Here is a 21,756-nt window from a genome sequence, read left to right on the forward strand (position 1 = left end):
CCCCGCTACTACTTACCCTAGCCCCATCTCGATCCAGTGATGTGCATGAGAGCAGCTGCTCTCCTGGCTCTCTCTCTCCTCAATGGTTCAGACACAACTGCAGGAGCCATTGGAGTGAGCACGCACAACAGCTTGCTATAGGGGCACTTGGCAGGGAAAGAAGAGGGGCGTTTTTGAGAAGCCCACAGAAGACCCAAGAAGGGAAGGATCGGGGTTGCACTGTGCAAAACCATTACACAGAGCAGGTAAGTATAATTGGTTATTTAAAACAAAATTGTACCTTTAGTCAAACTTTAAACTTAGCAGACATTTTAACCACTTAAGACCCGGACAAAAATGCAGGTAAAGGACCTGGCCAGTTTTTGCGATTCCGCACTGCGTCGCTTTAACTGACAATTGCGCGGTCGTGCGACGTGGCTCCCAAACAAAATTGGCGTCCTTTTTTTCCCCACAAATAGAGCTTTCTTTTGGTGGTATTTGATCACCTATGCGGTTTTTATTTTTTGCGCTATAAACAAAAATAGAGCGCCAATTTTGAAAAAAATTCAATATTTTTTCCTTTTTGCTATAATAAATATCCCCCAAAAATATATATAAAAAAAAACTATTTTTTTCCTCAGTTTAGGCCGATACGTATTCTTCTACCTATTTTTGGTAAAAAAAAAAAAAATCGCAATAAGCGTTTATCGATTTGTTTGCACAAAATTTATAGTGTTTACAAAATAGGGGATAGTTTTATTGCATTTTTATTAATTTTTTTTTTTTTTTACTACTAATGGCGGCGATCAGCGATTTTTTTCATGACATTATGGCGGACACATCAGACAATTTTGACACATTTTTGGGACAATTGTCATTTTCACGGCAAAAAATGCTATATAAATGCATTGTTTACTGTGAAAATGACAGTTGCAGTTTACCACTAGGGGGCGCTAAAGGGGTTAAGTGTGACCTCATATGTGTTTCTAACTGTAGGTGGTCGGGGCTGAACGTGTGACGTCATTGGTTGTGATTCCCTATATCAGGGAACACACGATCAATGACAGCGCCACTGTGAAGAACGGGGAAGCTGTGTTTACACACAGCTCTCCTCATTCTTTAGCTCCGGGGACCGATCGTGGGACTCCAGCGGCGATCGGGTCCGTGGGTCCCGCGGCCACGGAGCTTCGGACCGGGTCGTGGGCGCACGCCCAACGGCTGGGCACTTAAAGAGGACGTACAGGTACGTGCTTGTGCCCAGCCGTGCCATTCTGCCGACGTATATGTGCAGGAGGCGATCCTTAAGTGGTTAATATTAAAACAAATATCAAAAATGACAGCTCTAGTGCAATGCCAATACTCGACCAAAGGGTTGATTTGTTTCCCCCCAGGCCGAACCCAGTAAAACACAAATATGTGATTATTTCTTTATCACACACAAAAAAGCTTAGTGAATCGGGTATTTTAATTGGCAGGGCAAGATCACAAAGTAGTGACATCAGACTGTAAGTCCCTAGAGGGAATGATGTCAGTGGTTCTCTAAAAATCTGTGGAAAAACTGTCTGCATTACTGTATTAAAATGGGAAAATAAGCAGAGCACAGGCAAAAAAAAAAATCCACATTATTAATGCCAAGACATTTTTGCTTCACTACTAAATCAAATGTTAATCCCACACTACTGGGCAACATCATCCAGCCAAAACCTTTTTTAAAGCTTGGGTTAGACCTGGGAAGAGTAAATTGTTCTATCCAGTTTTTCGGTTAATGACCCCTCGGGAGGTTTTTATTTTATCTACTGTTCCTAAGCCTTAGTACACACCATGAGAAAAAAATACTGCTTTCAGAGAGATTGTATAATAATCAAATTATTAGTACACAGATTTCAAGAGCTGATCCTGACAGTTCATGCAGAAATATCTGAAGTACCAAGCACAACATTTTTCTCATACAATGATGGAACAAAATGATTTTCGTGTAATTGGTATTTGTATGCAAAAAATTGTGTGACCAAGACCACGCATGCTCGGAAATGAAAGATTACAATCAGTGTTAATTTCACCAACGAAAATATTTTCATCATAGTTTATCGGCTGCATCGTTTTATTAAAAATAAAATTCAGTGTCAATTCAGATGAGGACTAAAATAAAAAAATGACATTCTAGTCAAAAGACTATGAATAACTATGACTATGAATAATAATAATAATGTTTACACTTATATAGCGCCAATTACAGCGGTGCCGCTGTGTCTAAGCGCTGATAATGGTTGTCATTAGCATTAGCCCCCTGTGCTATCTTACCAGCTTATAAGCGGCAAATCAAAATTTGCCGTCAAAATTAACAGTGGTCAAAACCAATATTCTTGTTTGCTTACGAAACTTGGTTTTATTTAGATTTTACTTTATACTTGTTTAATTATTGACAGAGAACTGTCATGCCGCGTACACAATAAAAAAAAAATAGAACATGTTCTATATCTAAACTCTGATGGAATTCATCGGAATTTCCAATGAAAAAACTCAGATGGGGCTACACACGATCGGAAAATCCAATGGAAAAAGTCCATCAGACATTTTCCATCGGAAATTCCGATCGTGTGTACGGGGCATTAAAGTTTTTATATTCAGGTATTATGTGCAATGGCATTACAGCCAAAAGAGTTTGCAGGTTTTTATTATATACACATGTTGCACTTCTGTTTGTCAAAAAGCAATATTTTTTTTTTTTTACTGGAGAGTATAGTTAACCAAAATGTACTGGAGATTTTAGGTGACCTAAAGCAGAGGTTCCGCTGCATTGCCATGAATTGCGATTTGCCATGAAATGTGATGGTCCGCCTCCATCACATCCTATTGGCTCACTCCTGTCACGTGACATATTTAAACGTCATCAGTCTCAGCTAGGCTATCATAGGGAGAGGATCTCCTCTCCCTGTGATAGCTGAAGCTGCACGGAGCTGGTGCTATGCGCATGCACGAGTCTACGCTATTAGCGTAGACCTGTATGCGCAGTAGTAAATTTAGCTTACTCGCGCACCCAGGGAGGTCAGCCCAGGGAGGTCAACTGGCCATGCGCAGTCTGTATATTCCACATAACCTGGAGCAGCTGCAGCGTGGTGAGTGACCTGCCCGAGCGTCTGACGCTGGGTTCATTTATGTGGGGTGGCTGCGTCTGTAATTGCCACAGCTGTGTGACTGCAGTCACCCAACAGCTCCGTGCAGCTTCAGCTATCACAGGGAGAGGAGATCCTCTCCCTATGATAGCCTAGCTGAGACTGATGACGTTTAAATATGTCACGTGACAGGAGTGAGCCAATAGGATGTGATGGAGGCGGACCATCACATTTCATGGCAAATCGCATTTCATGGCAATGCACCGCCAATTTTTTTTAAAAGCCAACAGCTACAAATACCGCAGATGCTGACTTTTAAAATATGGACACTCACCTGTCCAGCACGCCTGTGATGTCGGCAGCCAAGGCCAGGCAATCGCTCATCCCTCAGCTGCACCCGCCGCCAACCTTGGTGAGGGAATCGGGAAGTGAAGCATTGCGGCTTCACTGCCCGGTTCCCTACTGTGCAAGTAGCGCAGCGTGCCGTCACTGGTCCCCGCTCTCTCCTGCGAACAGTGTGTTTCCCAGAAGACAGCGGGGGCGTGACTGCCGCATGAGTGTATTCCCGGAAGGGGGTACAAATACCTGTCTTAGACAGGTATCTGCACCCCACTCCCCCCTGAAAGGTGCCAAATGTAAAAACCGGAGGGGGGGGGGGGGGGGGGGGTTCCGAAAAGCGGAAGTTCCATTTTTGGGTGGAACTCCGCTTTAAATGCGACTAAAAACTAAAAACAATTCAGATGACCAAAATAGGACTAGAGCTAAAATGGCATTTTAGTCAAAAGACTATGGGGTTGACCTATTAAAACTTTCTTCAAAGCTTAAAGTGGTTGTAAACCCTCGGATATAACATTATTGAAAAAATTATCACATAACACAAGCAGCTGATCGCTGCATGTGAAAGTTTACTCACCGCCGTCAATAGCTGTAAATTAATTTTTTTCGTTTTGATGACGTCACCGCGCTTGCGCATTGTAGCCCCGCAAATCCGGCCATTTGAAGCTTGCCGAGTTTTCATCGAAATTTCCGGCAGTAAATGTGAACGAGCTCCATGAGCGAGCTTCCCCTCTGTCCTCAGAAGAGAAATCTCGCGATGTTACAGTCCTCCTGTTTCTGATAACTCCTCCCCCCGTGTGACTGAACAACACTGCAGCCTCTGATATTGGAACGAGTATATTGGTTGCCGTGGTAACGGCAATCCAGATCGAGGCTTGGTTACGGCGGTACGATGCATGCGGAAGATTTCTAACAGAGACCCAGTAAGGGCGGAAGTGACATCAGAAGGAGAAGCAATGAACAGGAGCTAGAATGGCGATTTCTATACCCGGAAGCATTGAAAAAAAGAACGCTAGCCAACAGGTATTTGCGGCCCTCGTTTTTTTAAATAATAAATGTAATAAGCATTGCAATGACCTTGGCTAATAGAATAACTAAAAAATAGAAAACGTAGCCAAGGGTTTACAACCGCTTTAATTGAACAAGCTGAAATTAGAAGCCGATTTGACCACCATGCAGCGCTGCACCAGATTTTGCACTCCAGTTTTAGTAAATTGACCCCTATGACTAAAACTAAAATCGAAACTTGATGTCAAAATGAACACTGATTACAATACATCACTTCCGAAGTTGTATTCTGCTGTGAATTTTTGTAACTTTGGTAACCTATTGGTTTTCGATATGAGACTAAAATGTCTGAAGTTGCACTTTGTAACCTATGTGAGCAACATAATCTAAATGGTACAATCTCCTTCGGAGATGCCAACGATGTACCTGACTGGGTGTCATTAAAAGGAATGCTCAAGTAGGCCCCTCACACTACATAGTTGTAAGTAAATCCAAAGTAGATTGTACAGATATTGTATAATCAGACTGGAATGTGTGTGCCAAGAGTCTGATTTCTAAGCAGTAAATATCCTTGCTGGAATCAACACTGCATTATCCTACAGAGGTAAAACTTTATGTCAGAAAAAGAGGATTTTTGTACTCACCGTAAAATCCATTTCTCTGAGTTCATAGACGGACACAGCCTTCATTGACCTTAGGGTTATGCTTCTTCCTACCAGGAGATTTAGGCAGAATTCTACAGCACTTAAGGGGTAAAAACTTTCCTTCATGCCGCTCCTCCCAGGGGGCGTGGCTCCCCCAGGCATAACCCACACCCTGCTTTAGCAGCCTCAGTTCGTAACAAGCAGTACAAACAAAGGAGGGGTGGGTGCTGTGTCCGTCTATGAACTCAGAGAAATGGATTTTACGGTGAGTACAAAAATCCTCTTTTCTCTTTCGTTCATAGACGGACACAGCCTTCATTGACCTTAGGGACGTCCCCAAGCAGTGTAAAAAAAATTCGAGGGGTGGGAAAAATAACACAGCAAAAACAGGTTACACCCCAAACAAAACCGGAGTTACTCAACGGAGGAACTCCAACCTTAAACTGCCGCCTGTAACACCTGCGGCCGAAGGAGGCATCAGAAGATGCACTCACATCCACCATATAAAACTTTGAAAAAACGTGGACCGACGACCAGGTCGCAGCCTTACACACCTGTAACACAGAGGCTTGGTGTCGGAAAGCCCAAGAGGCCCCGATCGCCCTGGTCTAATGCGCCATGACCCGAAAGGGGGGAGCCCGCCCTTCAGGGCATAGGCCTGAAGCACAATCCGTCGGATCCACCTGGAAATGGTGGCCGACGAGACTGCCAGGCCCTTACTGGGACCGGACACAGACACGAACAGCGAGTCCGACTTCCGGAACGGAGCTGTCGCCGACAAGTAAACTCGAAGGGCCCGAACCACATCCAAAGAATGTAAGTGGCCTCCTTCGGGTTCTTCGGCTGAGGACATAAGGATGGAAGAACAATGTCCACATCCAAGTGAAAAGCCGAAACGACCTTAGGGAGAAAAAACGGCTGCGGCCGCAGCACCACCTCATCCTTACGGATGACCAAGCAGGGAGCCTTGCAAGACAAGGCCGCCAGAACAGACAGACACCCGTCTGATCGAGGTAATTGCTACCAGAAATAAAATCACCTTTTGTGACAATAAACCTCCCGAATGTCCTCAAAGGGAGCATCCCGAAGCACTGAAAGGACTAAATTCAAGTCCCATGGGGGTAATGGAGGGCGCACCGGAGGGGCCACCTGCCAGACCCCCTGACCCAACGCACGCACCCAGGAGTGCGATGCCAAGGGTCGCTGCCAGTAAAAACAGCCAGAGCAGAAATCTGGCTCCTAACCGTACGTAAGGCGAGAGCCTGAACCACTTCCTGCTGCAAAGACAGCAGAATCCTGTACACAACGCATGTACGAGGGTGCCATTTCATCTCCTAACACGCAGAGATGTAGGCCTTCCATGTATGATGGTAAATCCAACGTGAGGTAGACTTCCGTGCGGGCAGCACGGTAGAGACCACCGAGCCCAATAGGCCTCGGTCCTTAAGCCCCTGGCTCTCAACAGCCACGCCGCTAAGGCCGGTGGCTGTGAAACAGGGTGGAAGATCGGACCCTGTAACAGAAAATCAATTCCCAGGGGAAGACGCTAGGGGGCGTCTGCCAGCAGACGCACCTGGTCCGCGTACCAGAAGCGACGCGGCCAATCTGGGGCAATCAGGACCGATGGAATCCCTACAGCTTCTACTCTGCGCAGCAGGCGAGGAAGAAGCTTCCGAGGAGGGAAGGTGTAAAGTAGGCGACAGTGACCCCAAGGAGCCACCAACGCGCCTGACGCGTCCGCCCACGGGTCCTTAAACCTGGCCACGAACCGTGGCACCTACCGATAGAGACGGGACGCTAGAAGGTCCACGTCCGGAGTGCCCCACTTTCGGCACAGACCCCGAAACACCTGCGGGTGGAGAGACCACTCTCCTTGGCCCAGTGCAGTGCGACTTAGGTAGTCGGCTAGCCAATTCCGTATTCCCGGAATGTACCTGGCCGATAGAGCCGGAACGGACCCTTCGGCCCACCGAAAGGATGCGCGCGACCCCCGTCGCTGCAACAGAACTCCGTGTGCCTCCCTGATGATCAACCTACGCCACGGACGTGGTGTTATCGGACAGGATCCTGACCGGTCGGCCCTGTAGATCCAGGAACCACCTGGTAAGGCAAAGCTTGATTGCTCGGAGCTCCAGAACGTTGATCAGTAGGCAGGACTCCACCTGAGTCCAGTGCCCCTGGGCTGACTGGGTGCCCCAAGCGCCCCTCCCCAACCGGAGAGGCTGGCAGCCGTCGTGACCACTGTCCAGTGGCCTGCAGAAAAATGACTTTCCGGCCCGAAGCACCGGAAACGCCAGCCACCACCCAGGGGAGACATGATCAGATGACTCAACTGAATCTGGTAATCCAGAGATGACGGAAGCTAGTCCCATCGTGACAGCAGTTCCCTCCGTAGTACCCTGGCGTGGAATTGGGCATACGGAACCGCCTCGAAAGAGGCTACCAACTGACCCAGAACTTTCCTGCAGAATCGCAGAGATGACCGCTTCTGGGTCGGCAACTGCTGCACAGCAGATAGCAGAGTCTGAAGTTTTTTCGCTAGGAGAAAAACACTCCCGCCCCGGAGGAATCCAGGACCAGTCCCAGGTATCCCTGAGACGGAATCAACCCTGATTTCAGGACAATCCAGAAACCAGCCGAACACTCGGAGAGCCTGACACGTGATAGACACGGCTCCACCAATGCAGAGCTCGAAGAAGCTCGTAGGAGAATGTCGTCCAGACATCCCATGATAACAAACCCCCCGCTGTCACAGCCGGGCCAGTATCGGTACGAGCACCTTGGTGAAAACCCGCCGAATGGGAAGGACACCATTGAAAATGGTCCCCCCCGACCGCAAAGCACAGAATCTCCGGTGGTTTGAAGATATGCAGGTACACGTTCATGACATCCAAGGATGCTAGAAAATCCCCCTGATGGAGTGCCGCTATTACCAAGCGAATCGACACCACCTAAAAGTTTGCACCTTGACAAAACAAACGAGGGACTTGAGGCCCAGGATCGACCGGGCCCCATCCTCCGTGGGGACACAAACAGAATGGAGTAAAACCCCGAGACCGTTCCAACGAGGGAACTGGCACAATCACTCCCCTGACCAGAAGATCCTGGACAGCCCCTGACGGAGTCAACCGGCGAACCGGAGGAGGCCAGAAGCCGGAGGGAAAAAACCTGTTTGGCAGACAAGAGAGAAACTCAATCTTGTACCCCAAGGAAAACACTTCGCAATGCGAAGCCAGTCTCCCACCCGAGACACGGGCGGGAGCAGAACTTCAGGCGGAAGCAGGTATGTCCGCAGACTTGTTAGGCATGCGGTATCCGGTGCGCTGCTACCCCGCAGCGGGGATTCAAGCACCATGTAGACCTACCCCCACCGCACAGGGCGAGCGAAAAAACGCTCAGAGCTAGGCAAGGAGGGTCCTTGCACAGGGCGAGGTCCCTAGCCCTTCCCAGACTATGGGAACAGCATGCGCTTACCACCCGTGGCATCCTCAATGATGCCAGTCAGGGAAGACCCAAAAGGACCATTCACCCTTAACGGCCATCCCCAAGGCCACCTTAGAGGTCCTTCTTCCAGCTCCTGCAGCAGGAACTTCGCCCTTTTAGTCGGGGCCTGACCAGGGCCCTGGCCAGAGCCGGCCTCACCGCCGAACCCACCACCGTGAATAGGGAGCGGGCCACGGCCTCCACTCTCCTATCAGCGGGATCCTGAAATGCAGGAGCCCCTTCCACAGGCAACGTAGTGGCCATGCGCAGTCTGGACACAGGGGGATCCACTGGCGGAGGAGAGACCTACTTTTTTTTTTTTTTTTTTTTTTTTAAAAGCCCCCCTCAAGGGGGTAACGGGTTGCAAAGTTTTTTGACAAACTTTTTGCGGTGCATCCCATTCCTGTATAACATATTGTCCAAATAAGGAACACAAGGAAATCCTTCAGCGGTGCGTGGTAGTCTGCTGGTACTGACACGGAGGTGTCTCCGCCACATCCACAATTTTTAGAGTCTCACGCAACGCAGAAACAAGAGCTCCAACAAATTCTTGCCAGCAACTGACTGCAGCAGAGTCATCCTCACTATCCATAAGGGTTAAAACCCGCAGCCTCTGACATAAAAGAACCAGAAAAAAACAGCGATTCTGTGTCATCCCCAGAAGCAGGCTTCAGGGAGGGGGCGCTTTTTTACCCCCCATCCGGGCACTAGCTGCTTCAAACCTGGTAAGAAACCCAGGACAGCCAACATAACAGATGTGGCAGGGGGAGGGGCGGTAAGGGTTAACTCAGGCATAGCTTGAGTTCCATAGTGTCAGCGCTGAGTCACCCACCCTGCAAGGCAGGACAAAAAACCCACTGGTCACCTCCTTGCTGCTATTGCAGAGCATGGGGGCCCCCGGTATTCACCACCCCACCCAGCTGCAGAGGGAGCTGAAAAACCTGAGGTGTGCTTTGATGTGCTGGCTTTGATGTGTCTTCACCTCATGGAAGATTCACAGTGTTTCACAGCCTAAAACTGTAACAGCACTAAAACTGGTAGCAGAGACCAGAGGCTGTGATGAGTCATCTCAGGGAAGAATCACATCGTTACCAAGGAGATTTCCAAGATGGCCACCATCTGAGGTAAAAATTACCTCATAGAACACAGCAGCACTTGCAGTGCTTTGTCTGTCACCTCAGAAAAGAATCACAGCGTTACCAAGGAGATTTCCAAGATGGCCACCATCTGAGGTAAAAATTACCTCATAGAACACAGCAGCACCCCCCAGAGTAACAACACAGTCCCCCAACAACACACGGGCTCCGGTGGTAATAAAGAAAACCCAGGAGGCCCCCCTTCACAGCCACTACCCAGTCAGGGGAAGGAGGGAGAGGAAGGGGAGAGAGGAAAGCAGGGCGGACCCTCAGTCGACCTCCCCAGGGAAAACATCAGCCAGACCACTTACCTGAGTAAGGGGCCACTACTTACCTGTCCTGCGACTACCCGGCTGGAGGTATCCCAGACAGAACCAACGTCCGTAAACGGCATGGCTGTCGGCCAGACACACTGTGACAAAGCCATAGAGACCGGTCATATGTGTGCCCTAGAACCGAAGTTCCCCGGCCGCCCCTGGAGCAACAGGGCCTGTCGTGGACGTCCCAAAGCTGAGCTGAGGGCCGGCACACGTTCGAAGGCCGAACATGGGGGGACTACAAGGGTCGAGGACCCAGCCTGTCACCCAGTCGGCTGTTGATAGAAGAATCGCAGGATTCAAAAATGCAGGAACAAAATAATAAAAGCGAGAAAAATCGCAAGAAAAAAACTCCAGAGTCCAGGAACTCCAGAGAGAGCCTTGACCTCCTGTCGTTAGGCAGAAAACAAACTGAGGCTGCTAAAGCAGGGTGTGGGTTATGCCTGGGGGAGCCACGCCCCCTGGGAGGAGCGGCATGAAGGAAAGTTTTTACCCCTTAAGTGCTGTAGAATTCTGCCTAAATCTCCTGGTAGGAAGAAGCATAACCCTAAGGTCAATGAAGGCTGTGTCCGTCTATGAACGAAAGAGAAAGAGACATTTATAAACAAATATCTAGACCTAGAAGTAATAAACATGAAATAACAATCCTGCTCCTTCCTTTACTTAAGGACCATCACCATGAAAAATCTTCTATTTTGGATTACAGCATGCGGTTAGTACTTGTAATTATATTCTACCAATTGTTACCTCTTACGGGCCTTTTTATGGCAAACAAAATATAGGAAACACATTGTGGTTCAATTGTTTACCATTTTAAAATAAAATTGACATAAAAACCACAATCTTTGCAGGGTAATAAATCTTTCGAATAGTTGCAATACCCATACACAGCTGGCTGGGATTAATAACATGAATAATACAATGTGCCCCCTACAAGAATTTCCTCCCAGGGTGTTTTCCAGCCAGAGAAATCAAACACGTTTCAATTTGCTCATTTTGCAAATCTTCTTCAGAGTAGGATTTGCCAATATATTATTAGATGTGTTACCACAAAAAAATAAAAAAAAACTCAGCCCAAAAAGTTTTTAAAACAGGATACCTCATCTCTGGGCCCCTGGACCTTTAGCAGCCATCAGGGACAGGGTGTGCACACACAGGAGATGACAGATATATCCCAAACCGGTCCAGGAAACAGTCACCAGAGCAACATCAAATAGATTCTAAAATCCCTGCAGTCAAATGCCACCAAACGAGCATGTCCACCAGCAGGGCTGTTTGAAGGAATTTGGGGGCCCCAAGCAAAATGGACATGAGGTCCCCATCGCCCCCTACCGTACCGGGCGGCAGGAGATTCAGTTTCCTGTTCCCAGCCGGACTGAAAGGAAGTAAGCACTCAGTATGCACTTCCTGTTAGGCCAACCGGGAATAGGAAACTGAATCTCCTGTACTGCGCGGTACCCGACCGGACTGACAGGAGGAAGGAAGAGGAGCTCGGCTACACTACAGGGAAGGGGAAGAAGTGACGAGAGAGGCAGCAGTGCTGCAGCCGCCTGAGTCTCTCTATAGAGCGCTCAGGTGGCTGCAGCATTAATAGGCTCTGCTTGGGGCCCCAGGCCAGCTCGGGGCACCAAGCAATTGCTTGCCTTGTCGCGACAGGCCTGTCCACCAAGCAATACTGGTAAAAGGTGAACTCTTTAGAAGTATTGCTCGAGGACCTGCTCGTTGGTGGCAATTGACTGCAGGGATTTTGGAATCTATTTTATGTTGCTCAGGTCGCTGTTTCCTGGACCGATTTGGGGAACATCTGGCATCCCATGTGCAAACACTGTCCCTGATGGTTGCTGAAGGTCCAGGGGCCCAGAGATGAGCCATGCTATTTTTAATATACTTTATCTGAATTTTTTCTGATAACACATCCAATATATTGGTAAACCCTTCCCTGAAGACGATTTGGAAAAAGAAGGAATTGAATAGTGTTGGATTTCTCTGAGGAAATTCTTGTGTTTTATATATTTTGTTAAATTGTCATATAAAGTCCCATGGGAAGTAACACTTGAACACTAGAATAGAAATAGGAAAAATAGGAATGTTGGCAATAGATGGCCTCATACAGTCTTAATCTATTTACTATTCTTGCAATTAAAGTATAAACTATAAAATGTTTTTATTTATATTTTTCCCACATGCAGACCATGCTGCCTAGCAAAAGTGACATTGACAGAGGGTTGGGACAAACTATAACACTGCCTTGAGTGCTTACATAAGTTACCACTTAAAGCTTTTTTTAAGAAAAAGCTCTTGCTGCTAATGATCTTGCTGCAAGTTCTCCTGGCAGTGTTATGGTTTGTCTAAACCCCTGTCAATGTCACTTTGCCAGACATATGTCTGCACGTAAAACCAGAAAACAAGTCATATACTGACAGTATTGTTACATGTAGAAACCACATACAGCCATCAAAGTATTTTTCTTGATAGTGGTCCTCAAGTGATGGGTGGTAAACAGGGATTTATTTACTAAAACTGGAGAGTGAAAAATGTGGTGCAGCTCTGCACAGAAACCAATCAGCCTCCAGTTTTTCTGTCAAAACTTAAAGCGGAGGTCCCACGAAAAAATAAAATAATAATACAAATATTAAAAGCCAGCAGCTATAAATACGGCAGCTCCTGACTTTTAATAAATAGACACCTACCTGTCCAGCGGGCCCGCAATGTCAGCAGCCGAATCCGAGCAATCACTCGTCTCTCGGCTGCCCCCGCCGCCATCCTTGGTGAGGGAATCAGGAAGTGAAGTGTTGCAGCTTCACTGCCCGGTTCCCTACTGCGCATTTGCGAGCGGCGCGGCCCATCATCACTGGTCCCCGCTGTCTCCTGGGACCAGTGTGTTTCCCAGAAGACAGCGGGGATGGGGGGACGGGAAGGGGTGTGACTTTCACAGGAGTCTATTCCTGGAAGTGGGTGCAAATACCTGTATTATACAGGTAGCACCCCCCTCCCCCTGAAAGGTGCCAAATGTGACACCGGAGGGGGAGAGGGTTCTGAAAAGAGGAGTTTCACTTTGTGTGGACCTTGGCTTTAACTGAACAAGCTAAAATTAGAAGCCGATTGGCTACCATGCCCATCTGCATCAGACTTAGCACTTTCCAGTTTTAGTAATTCAACCCGTGTTAACAGCATTATTCATGGAGTTCCCCATTAATAGTTTTATTACAGGTTTATTCTGCCAGTAAATAGGTTAACTTTTCACTTTTTGTGTAAAAAGTGACGTCTAGCAAAGAATTCTGTAGAAGTCCTTTGCACACTGCAATATACCCTTTCTAGCAAAATTGCAAAAAAAACTACCACTGGAGCATTTGTATTTTGCAGAGTAGAGTAGGGACTGGCCATAAAGGAACTACTGTGATGCAGTTGGCCAGCTTGAACATGTATTGCAATATATGCGAAATGAAAATCCCTGTGCCTCCCCAACGTTTGCTAGAAAGGGTATAGAGCAGTGTGCAGAGGGTTCAACCAGAATTTTGTGTGTTAACATGTGCTCACCCCTCTTTAGCACCTGATGGATTATATACATCTAGAAGCCATTGTGATTCAAGCACAGGAATATCTTATTACAGGAATCTTCTGGCAGGACCAACGGGTAATACAATTATGTCACATGGGGAATGGAGAAAACCAAAAACTGCTGTGCTAATACTAGTGATAGACTTAAGCATTTATGTATATACAGTATACTGTATGTCATTCTCATTTTTGCCCATAGTACCTTTTTAAAGATGGTAATAGAAAAAGAGATCTGGCAGGAGTTATTGCTCTATTTTTGTCAAATAGCTCATTCTGAGTCAAACAATAAAACTATTACAAGAAAAAAATCTAAATACACATTTTGCTGTACAAAGAAGTATATGTATGTGCTAGCCAAGTATATTGTTCCTTTGCTTGGTTTATGTTTATTGAACTCCTTCAAGCTGCGTCTGTACACAAGAATTACACTCCAAGTGTAAACTACTTAGTAAGGGGAATGGATCAGATCAAAAATTGGAATGGCCACAGGCAAAGATACCTGATCACTTTCCTATTCAGGGCAAAGTGACCAGATTTCTTGAAAGAATTTCTCCCGACTCGCAGATACGGACCTTCCCCACACTTCTTGCCACTCCATTCTGGTTAAAGTCCATGTCCCTTACATTGGAAGGTCTTCTTACCCTCCCTCATGTGACACTGTTCGGGCATGGTGAATGGATGCTTAGGCCAAAACACGCTCACGTGCTCCTTCAATCCCCAAAGACCTGGACATTTTTCTAAGGGTTCTGACATGGCAACAGAATGGCAAGGAAGCATGGCGAAAATAAGGATCAGCAAGTGTTCTTTCGCTTTGTGTCACTTTGCTCTGCATAAGCACAGAGGCAGATTATATTTGGTCCAAAATTCGTAAAAACAAATAAATAAATAAAGTCAGCATAACGGACAGTACTTGAAGTCAATATGACATGTCCTTTGGGCTACTGACTGTGTTTTTAAATGAAATCTTCTGTCCTCTGATCTCTCCACCCCCGAAGCTGTAATAATCTGGTGCCGCCGGGGGCAACTCAGCTGAGGGACCCGTCACAAGCACTTATCCAGCCTGCCCTTTCTGCCCCCTCCTCCATTCATTGAAGCTGTACTATAGCTTCTATCAATGAAAAGAACACTTTTTATTCATGGAAGTTATAGGACAGCTTCTTTGATTGGAGGAGGGGGCAGAAAAGACAGGTATAGTCAGCATGCTTGATGAATGCCCGACAGGTCCCTCAGCTCTATTAACCCTTGCAGCATTACTAGAGGATTGCAACTGCAGAGGTAAAAGTGGTTGCTGGAGATCAAAGGGCAATGGATTTCAAATAAAACTTCAGCAAGCAGCACAAGGGAAGCTTCACATTTAAAAAAGAGGAACAGTAGTGCTACCTTTCGGCAATCTTACAAAGTACAATTGTTGCAGGCCTCTCTGGCACTGAATTATTAGAATAAGGTTTCTATACACAAGTAATCAGTGGATAGGAACCGTACAAAATATTTTATGAAAAAAAATGTTCTACCTTTCTGTGGGGTAATTGGAATTGAAGGAGAACAATAAGGAGCTGAAAAAAAGAGTGAAGACAGAAGGACAGAATACAAGGGAGAGAGAGTGTATTCCCCAAACATGGGGCACAATCACTTTACAACATGTCTAGTACCTTCTCCTTTTCCTTCTGAATATCATTTTCCAGGACATTAAGATTGTCTTGTAGTTGCTGAACTATTCGCTGTTCTTGCTGCAACTGGGAGAGCTCAGACTCCCTTTCTCCCTGAAGTAAAGCACGCTCCATCTCTGCCTACATAGTGGAAGAAAGGACAAGCAACAGATGTGTCTAACATTTCCTCAACATGAAAACCATTTCCCCTCTACTTAAGAAATCAAACTATTGTCATACAAATTAAAGGGCAAAACAGCTCATGCAATATTATATGGTCTCATTTTTTTCCCCAATGCACAAAACTTCTTGGTCCCTATCTGGATGTTTCCCAACCTCTCGAGCACTTTCTTGCAATTGTCTCTCAAGATCTGTCACTCGGTTCTTCAGTTGTTCTATGCGATTTATTGTTGTTCTCCGCTGTTCCTCCAGAGTTCGCAGGTCGGAGTTTACATCTCCTGTTGCTGCAGAGTCTTCCTGCTAAAACGACAGAATGTACATTAAAAATACATGATACGCAAATGGGAAAGTTCCAAAAAAACAGCCAAGATGTTACCCTCCACGGGTGTTTGCTTTAGTGCGCCCCGTGTTAACAAGGTCTTATACACTTCCTGTCCTAGGAGGACAATGCCGCTCAACTACTGTAGAACATAAAAAGGTATATTACTGGCATTATCACTAGATAAAAATAAAAGGTAAATAAGCCTGAAAAAAGAAAGCAAATGTAACCTAGCCATCACATCTAAGGGCTCTTTCACACGGGGTGGATCAGTGATGATCCGCCGGCGTAAACCTCCACTTGCTCAGCCGGGATCGCTCCGTTAATCCCCGCTGAGCCGGCGGATGACAGGGCGTTCCCCGCACACTGTGCAGGGACCGCCCTGTCTTTTCTCCACTCTCCCCTATGGGGGGGATTGGATGAACAAGGACAGTCTGTCCGTGTTCACCCGACCCGATGACGGATGGGAAAAATAGGGTTTTCCTCCGTCTGCAGAATCGGAGGATTGTGGCACCGGGCGAGATCGGGTGTCAGCGGATGTTCAACCGCTGACACCCGCAATCTCATTAAGGACCAATGTATGTCCCTCTTTCATCCGTATACAGTACGGATGGATGAAAAAGCGTACATACGGTCCGCTCGTGTGAAAGAGCCCTAAGGAACGGTAAGCTGCTAAATATTACATCTGTGTTTATGGGTTTTGATACTAACCGATAGAAAAAAAAAAAAAAAAATTGTGACCTTTAAAATTACTATATAAATTGTGCTTCTTTAATTACCTGCTTTTTGGAGGAATTCTAAACTATTCAGTATTTTTGTTGAACATAAAAATGCATAATAAAAGAATTCCAAGTATGGATATTTCATATACAGATACATTGGTCCAGCTTGGACCAATGTAGCCATGCCTATGCCAAAACTGGTCAGGCCGATTCCTCTAAAAGCTGGAGATCACTGAAGTAGACACCACTACTCCAATGATCTGCATTTGCTTCTGGGCCCCACGCCGAGCACCTGCCCTGCTGTATTCTTAACATAGAAGGTTGGCCGCTCAGCACCATTCAGAGTGCCTTGCATTTCCTGAATGAATGCAAGGCATTCTCCGATTGGACGAGGTGGAGGGACAGGGTAATGACACCACGCTCTTCACATCTAAAGACTAGCAAGTTGCAATATACTAAAAAGCTTTGCTTTATGTTTAGATATACTTCAGACAAAATTCGAATGAGTGTCAACATGTCCGTGTAACAACCTCATGGTCGCATCTATTACCCGCTTTCCATTCCTTGGGGTCTATTCCCCCCATTTTTTTTTGGATACACTTAAACTGCACTAAACATATACAGTAAAACCTTGGTTTAAGAGCGTTTTTCAAGACAAGCAAAAATGTTTTGATATACAAGCGATGTCTTGAGTAGCGTCATGTCACAACTGAGTATAAAAAAAGACGAGAGGAGCCTCTAAGTGTAGCAATATGGTTACATTTAATGAAGGTATAACATTTAGCAATTTATTGCTACACTTAGAGGTGCCTCTCTTCTTTTATACCCTGTAAAAAAAATGCTTTGATATACAAGTGCTTTGGATTACAAGCATGTTTCTGGAACGAATTATGCTCGCAAACCAAGGTTTTGCAGTACAAGGTTGTGTTGCAACCAATTTGTAAGGGGATTATTCACCACGCCAAGATAACAAAGGATTTCTGGGCATTACTGTAAAAAGGAAGATAAATCATTGTATTTAGCCCCATCTCCAGACACTCCTCAATTCCCCAGCATCTAAAACAGTCACATTCAGCTCAGTGAGGCCCACATGGTATTCCTCGCCTAACCACATAAAAATGTAGAAAATCTCAGCTCATACATACAGTCTAGTTGTTTATTGAATTCGGAATTCAAGCTCCAAAATAATAGCTACTCGCCTGACTGAGACACAAATGCGCATTGTTCCTGGTAGCTCAGCCTTCCACAACATGAGCATGGCAATGGAGGCAATAATGTTCCCTGTACACCAAATCATAGAAGGCAGAGCATAATGTGCCGATTAATAGTGTGACTGCAATTCAGGGAAACACGGAACAATGGAAAACCACATTTAGGTACTTTGGTCTTTTTTAGACATTATACTTACAATATAGACTATAGCCAAGGGTTTTCATGAACAGAACAAACATAAAACCATTCACTTCATTTTAATAGTGACTCACAAAAAGTAATATAATGTTTAAGAGGTTTTTTTTGGGGGAAAGATATCCGAGTGTACTAGATGTGGTTTTATTCCTACATATTATGAGGTGGAGCTTGCACTCAAAAGAAAACCACCCTTGCATAATAAATCTGTGCATATACTATGTAGCCTGTGCACTCATGATAATATCCATGAGCATACATTTTGCTTATCCGTGCAGCACTTATGCGTGATTGTGTGTAGAGATACAGTGAGGGGAAAAAAGTATTTGATCCCCCTGTGATTTTGTACATTTGCCCACTGACAAAGAAATCATCGGTCTATAATTTTAATGGTAGTTTTTTTTTTAACAGTGAGAGAGACAGAACAGCAAAAATATCCAGAATAATGCATTTAAAAAAAAAAGTTATAAATTGATTTGCATTTTAATGCGGGAGATAAGTATTTGATCCCCTATCAATCAGCAAGACTTCTGGCTCCCAGGTGTCTCCTATACAGGTAACACTTAGGAGCACTCGCTTAAAGCAAGTGCTCTCAATCTCAGCTTGTTACCTGTATAAAAGACACCAGTCCACAGAAGCAATCAGATTCCAATCTCTCTACCATGGGCAAGAACAAAGAGCTGTCCAAGGATCTCAAGGACAAGGATTGTAGCCCTACAAGACCATCACCAAGCAGCTTGGTGAGAACAATTGGTGCAATTATTCGCAAAAAGAAACAAAAAAATGTCAATCTCCTTCAGTCTGGGGTTCCATGCAAGATCTCACCTCGTGAAGTTTCAATGATCACGACAATGGTTGGGAATCAGCCCAGAACTACACAGGAGAATCTTGTCCATGATCTCAAGGCAGCTGGGACCATAGTCACCAAGAAAACAATTGGTAACACACTACACCGTAAAGGACTGAAATGCTGCAGCGCCCGCATGGAAAGGAAAGCACATACAGGTCCGTCTGAAGTTTTCTAATGAACATCTGAATGATTCAGAGGAGAACTGGGTGAAAGTTTTGTGGTCAGAGGAGACCAAAATCGAGCTCTTTGGCATCAACTCATATCGCCGTGTTTGGAAGAGGAGGAATGCTGCTTATGACCCCAAGAACACCATCCCCACTGTCAAACATGGGAGGTGGAAACATTATGCTTTGGGGGTGTGTTTCGGTTAAGAGGTCAGGACAACTTCACCGCATCAAAGGGACGATGGACGTGGCCATGTAGCGTCAAATCTTGGGAGAGAACCTCCTTCCCTCAGCCAGGGCATTGAAAATGGGTCATGGATGGGTATTTCAGCTTGACAATGACCCAAAACACATGGCCAAGGCAACAAAGGAGTGGTCCAAGAAGAAGCACATTAAGGTCCTGAAGTGGCCTAGCCAGTCTCTTGACCATAGAAAATATGTGGCGGAAGTTACCAAACGTCAGCCTCAAAGCCTTAATGAGGATCTGCAAAGAGAAGTGGGACAACATCCCTCCTGAGATGTGTGCAAACCTGGTGGCCAACTACAAGAAACATCTGACCTCTGTGATTGCCAACAAGGGTTTTGCCACCAAGTACCAAGTTATGTTTTGCGAAGGGGGTCAAATACATATTTCGCTCATTAAAATGCAAATCAACTTTTTTGAAATGTGTTTTGATGGATTTTGTGGTTATTCCGTCTCTTAAATTAAACCTACCATTAAAATTATAGACTGATCATTTCTTTGTCAGTAGGCAAACGTACAAAATCAGCAGGGGATCAAGTACTTTTTTCCCCCCTCACTGTAGGATAACATATCAGGCCTTGTGTGTTTGCAGGAGACAAGTCTTCTAAACTGTTACTTAAATAGGAGTTCCGTCTGGTAATTTTTTTTTTTATATATACTATATACAAGTCAGCATCTTTAAATACTGTAGCTGCTGATTTTTTAATATATGGACACTTACATGTCCGGGGAGCCGGCGATGTCAGCACTCGATTTTCGGACCGGTTGTCGGATGCTGCCACTGTCATCACACTTAAGGAAAACCGGCCACAAAAACTGCGCATGTGGAAAGCACGCTGCATTTTCTAATTGGCCCGGCACTGCTCACTTATTGCTATCGCCGGAAATACTCACATCCCTTGCAATACCAATACAGCATGAGAGGTCCTCTTTATGGAGAGATCTGGGGTTTTGCTTTAAGAAATATATTTTTTTCCTTTAATGATCTTGTCTACATAGGACCAGAACTGTAAGTGATGACATCGCTCCAGTCCTCCTAGGCCACAGAGATGAGCAGAGGCCATCTGTCCTTCGCTCATCTCTGTGGACAGCCGCTGCCAGTGCCGGATCGGTTCCCGGAGCTACTGATTGCCTAGGTAAGCTCGGGGACCACCAGAAAGCGGCAGGATGGGTCGTTTGAGAGAAAACTGTATTTAAGGTCAAAGTAATGACATATTTCCCCAGTTAAGCGGTTGGTAAGTGGTTATAATGAAAAAATTAGCAGGGGAATGTTTTGGAAAATCATTTATGAAGCCAAATGCCCATAAACTCTTGTGCAATACAAGCTACTGTGAGCTTTTTTTTATGCTGCTTTTTCTGCCAGAGGTTCTGACATTTTTTTTCACCCACCTAGTATGTTTGGAAAGTAATAGATAGGTAGGGCAATCCATTCAATATATTCCTCTTGTTCCAGAGGCACACTTGTGCTAATATGGAAAACTCTCATTACTGAACTCCAGAAACAAATCAATGATAATAGTAGCAGCTAAATATTTTTATATTGCTGAACATAGTGGATTTCCTGCACTTTGTATTCAACAGCCAGGTTGTTGAACAGTATTATATCCCGATATCTCTGTAATCAGGGAATTTCAGCAATGTAGATCATTTGCCAAGTTTCCATACAAAATTTCCCATTTCAGCCTTGTTTTTTTTTACAAGGGGGGGGGGGGGGGCGGCCGCTCCGCTAGAACACTCCGGTCAGTGCTCTCAGCCATTGGCGCTGATTGGGAGTCAGACCTTTTTTTAGTCATGCCCCTTCGACAGAAGCCGGCCTAACTGATTCAATAGAAACTAGCTGATACCGCCCGGCATTTGGCCCGTGTGTATAGGGGCTTTAGCCTATAGGAGAGTTAATACCATTTAAGGCTGCTTTAGAATTCAACGCCTGTCTACAGGTCAGTGTTTGGATCAGCATAGCAACCAGGCAGCTAGCATTTTGAGATCTACTGTTTAATCTCTATACTTTATCAGTAAAGGTTTTCTTTAAACCTTCACCCAAGGTAAAATAATTTGGTCATTAGAGCCGTATTTTCATGCAAACAAAAGCAAAATCTTGTTATTGTGTAGAGCACATACCCGGGGCAATATTAAATAGGTTTAACATATATCTGGTGCCCAAGAGCTCACATTAGGACCACCTATGTGTATACCTCTAAGTAAAAGTAAACGCTAGCGGTCCCCTCTATCTCTATCCCGTTTTCTCTTCCTATAGAGCCTCTAACTATTTCCTTGATTAGGAAAGCTGCTATAATACAGGGCTTGATATATCACAAAAGGAGGAGCATGTTTTTGCTGCTACATGCCGGTGACCATTATCTGTCATTTACAGTATTTACAAGGGCTTAGTTTTGACTGACAAATTTGGCCATTCTCCGTTAAAATCCTTTCCATTACCAACAGCTACCAGATGGTAACTTGAAGTAAACTTTTTTTCTCTGTAAAGCATAGTCACAACCTGCTGAACTCACCTAACCTATGGGGTATGTGGCCCAGTAGGCACGCCCCAGCCAATCTTTGTAAAAGCACCCAGTGCTTAAACAGCCTATCACCAGACTCTTGACAGTCATGCAGTTGGTGCACATTCAGAAAGTTGGACTTTCATAGCGTG

General features: G+C 45.5%; 1 protein-coding gene across 15 annotated transcripts in view; it reads right to left on the reverse strand.

Annotated features, from left to right (window-relative positions):
* The window catches only part of PHLDB1 (pleckstrin homology like domain family B member 1), a 185,872-nt gene that overhangs the window by 54,519 nt on the left and 109,597 nt on the right, over nucleotides 1-21,756 (reverse strand). For 14 of the 15 annotated variants that reach the window (XM_040325487.1, XM_040325480.1, XM_040325477.1 and 11 more), the window contains exons 8-9: nucleotides 15,557-15,700; nucleotides 15,224-15,361 (exon numbers count right to left, since the gene is read on the reverse strand). In XM_040325487.1, the coding sequence (XP_040181421.1) occupies nucleotides 15,224-15,361; nucleotides 15,557-15,700 (282 nt within the window). The remainder of the gene's footprint in view (nucleotides 1-15,223; nucleotides 15,362-15,556; nucleotides 15,701-21,756) is intronic. The other variant, XM_040325476.1, reaches the window with a different exon arrangement.

This window comes from Rana temporaria, chromosome 10, assembly GCF_905171775.1.
Source record: "Rana temporaria chromosome 10, aRanTem1.1, whole genome shotgun sequence".
In the NCBI taxonomy this organism is placed as follows: domain Eukaryota; kingdom Metazoa; phylum Chordata; class Amphibia; order Anura; family Ranidae; genus Rana; species Rana temporaria.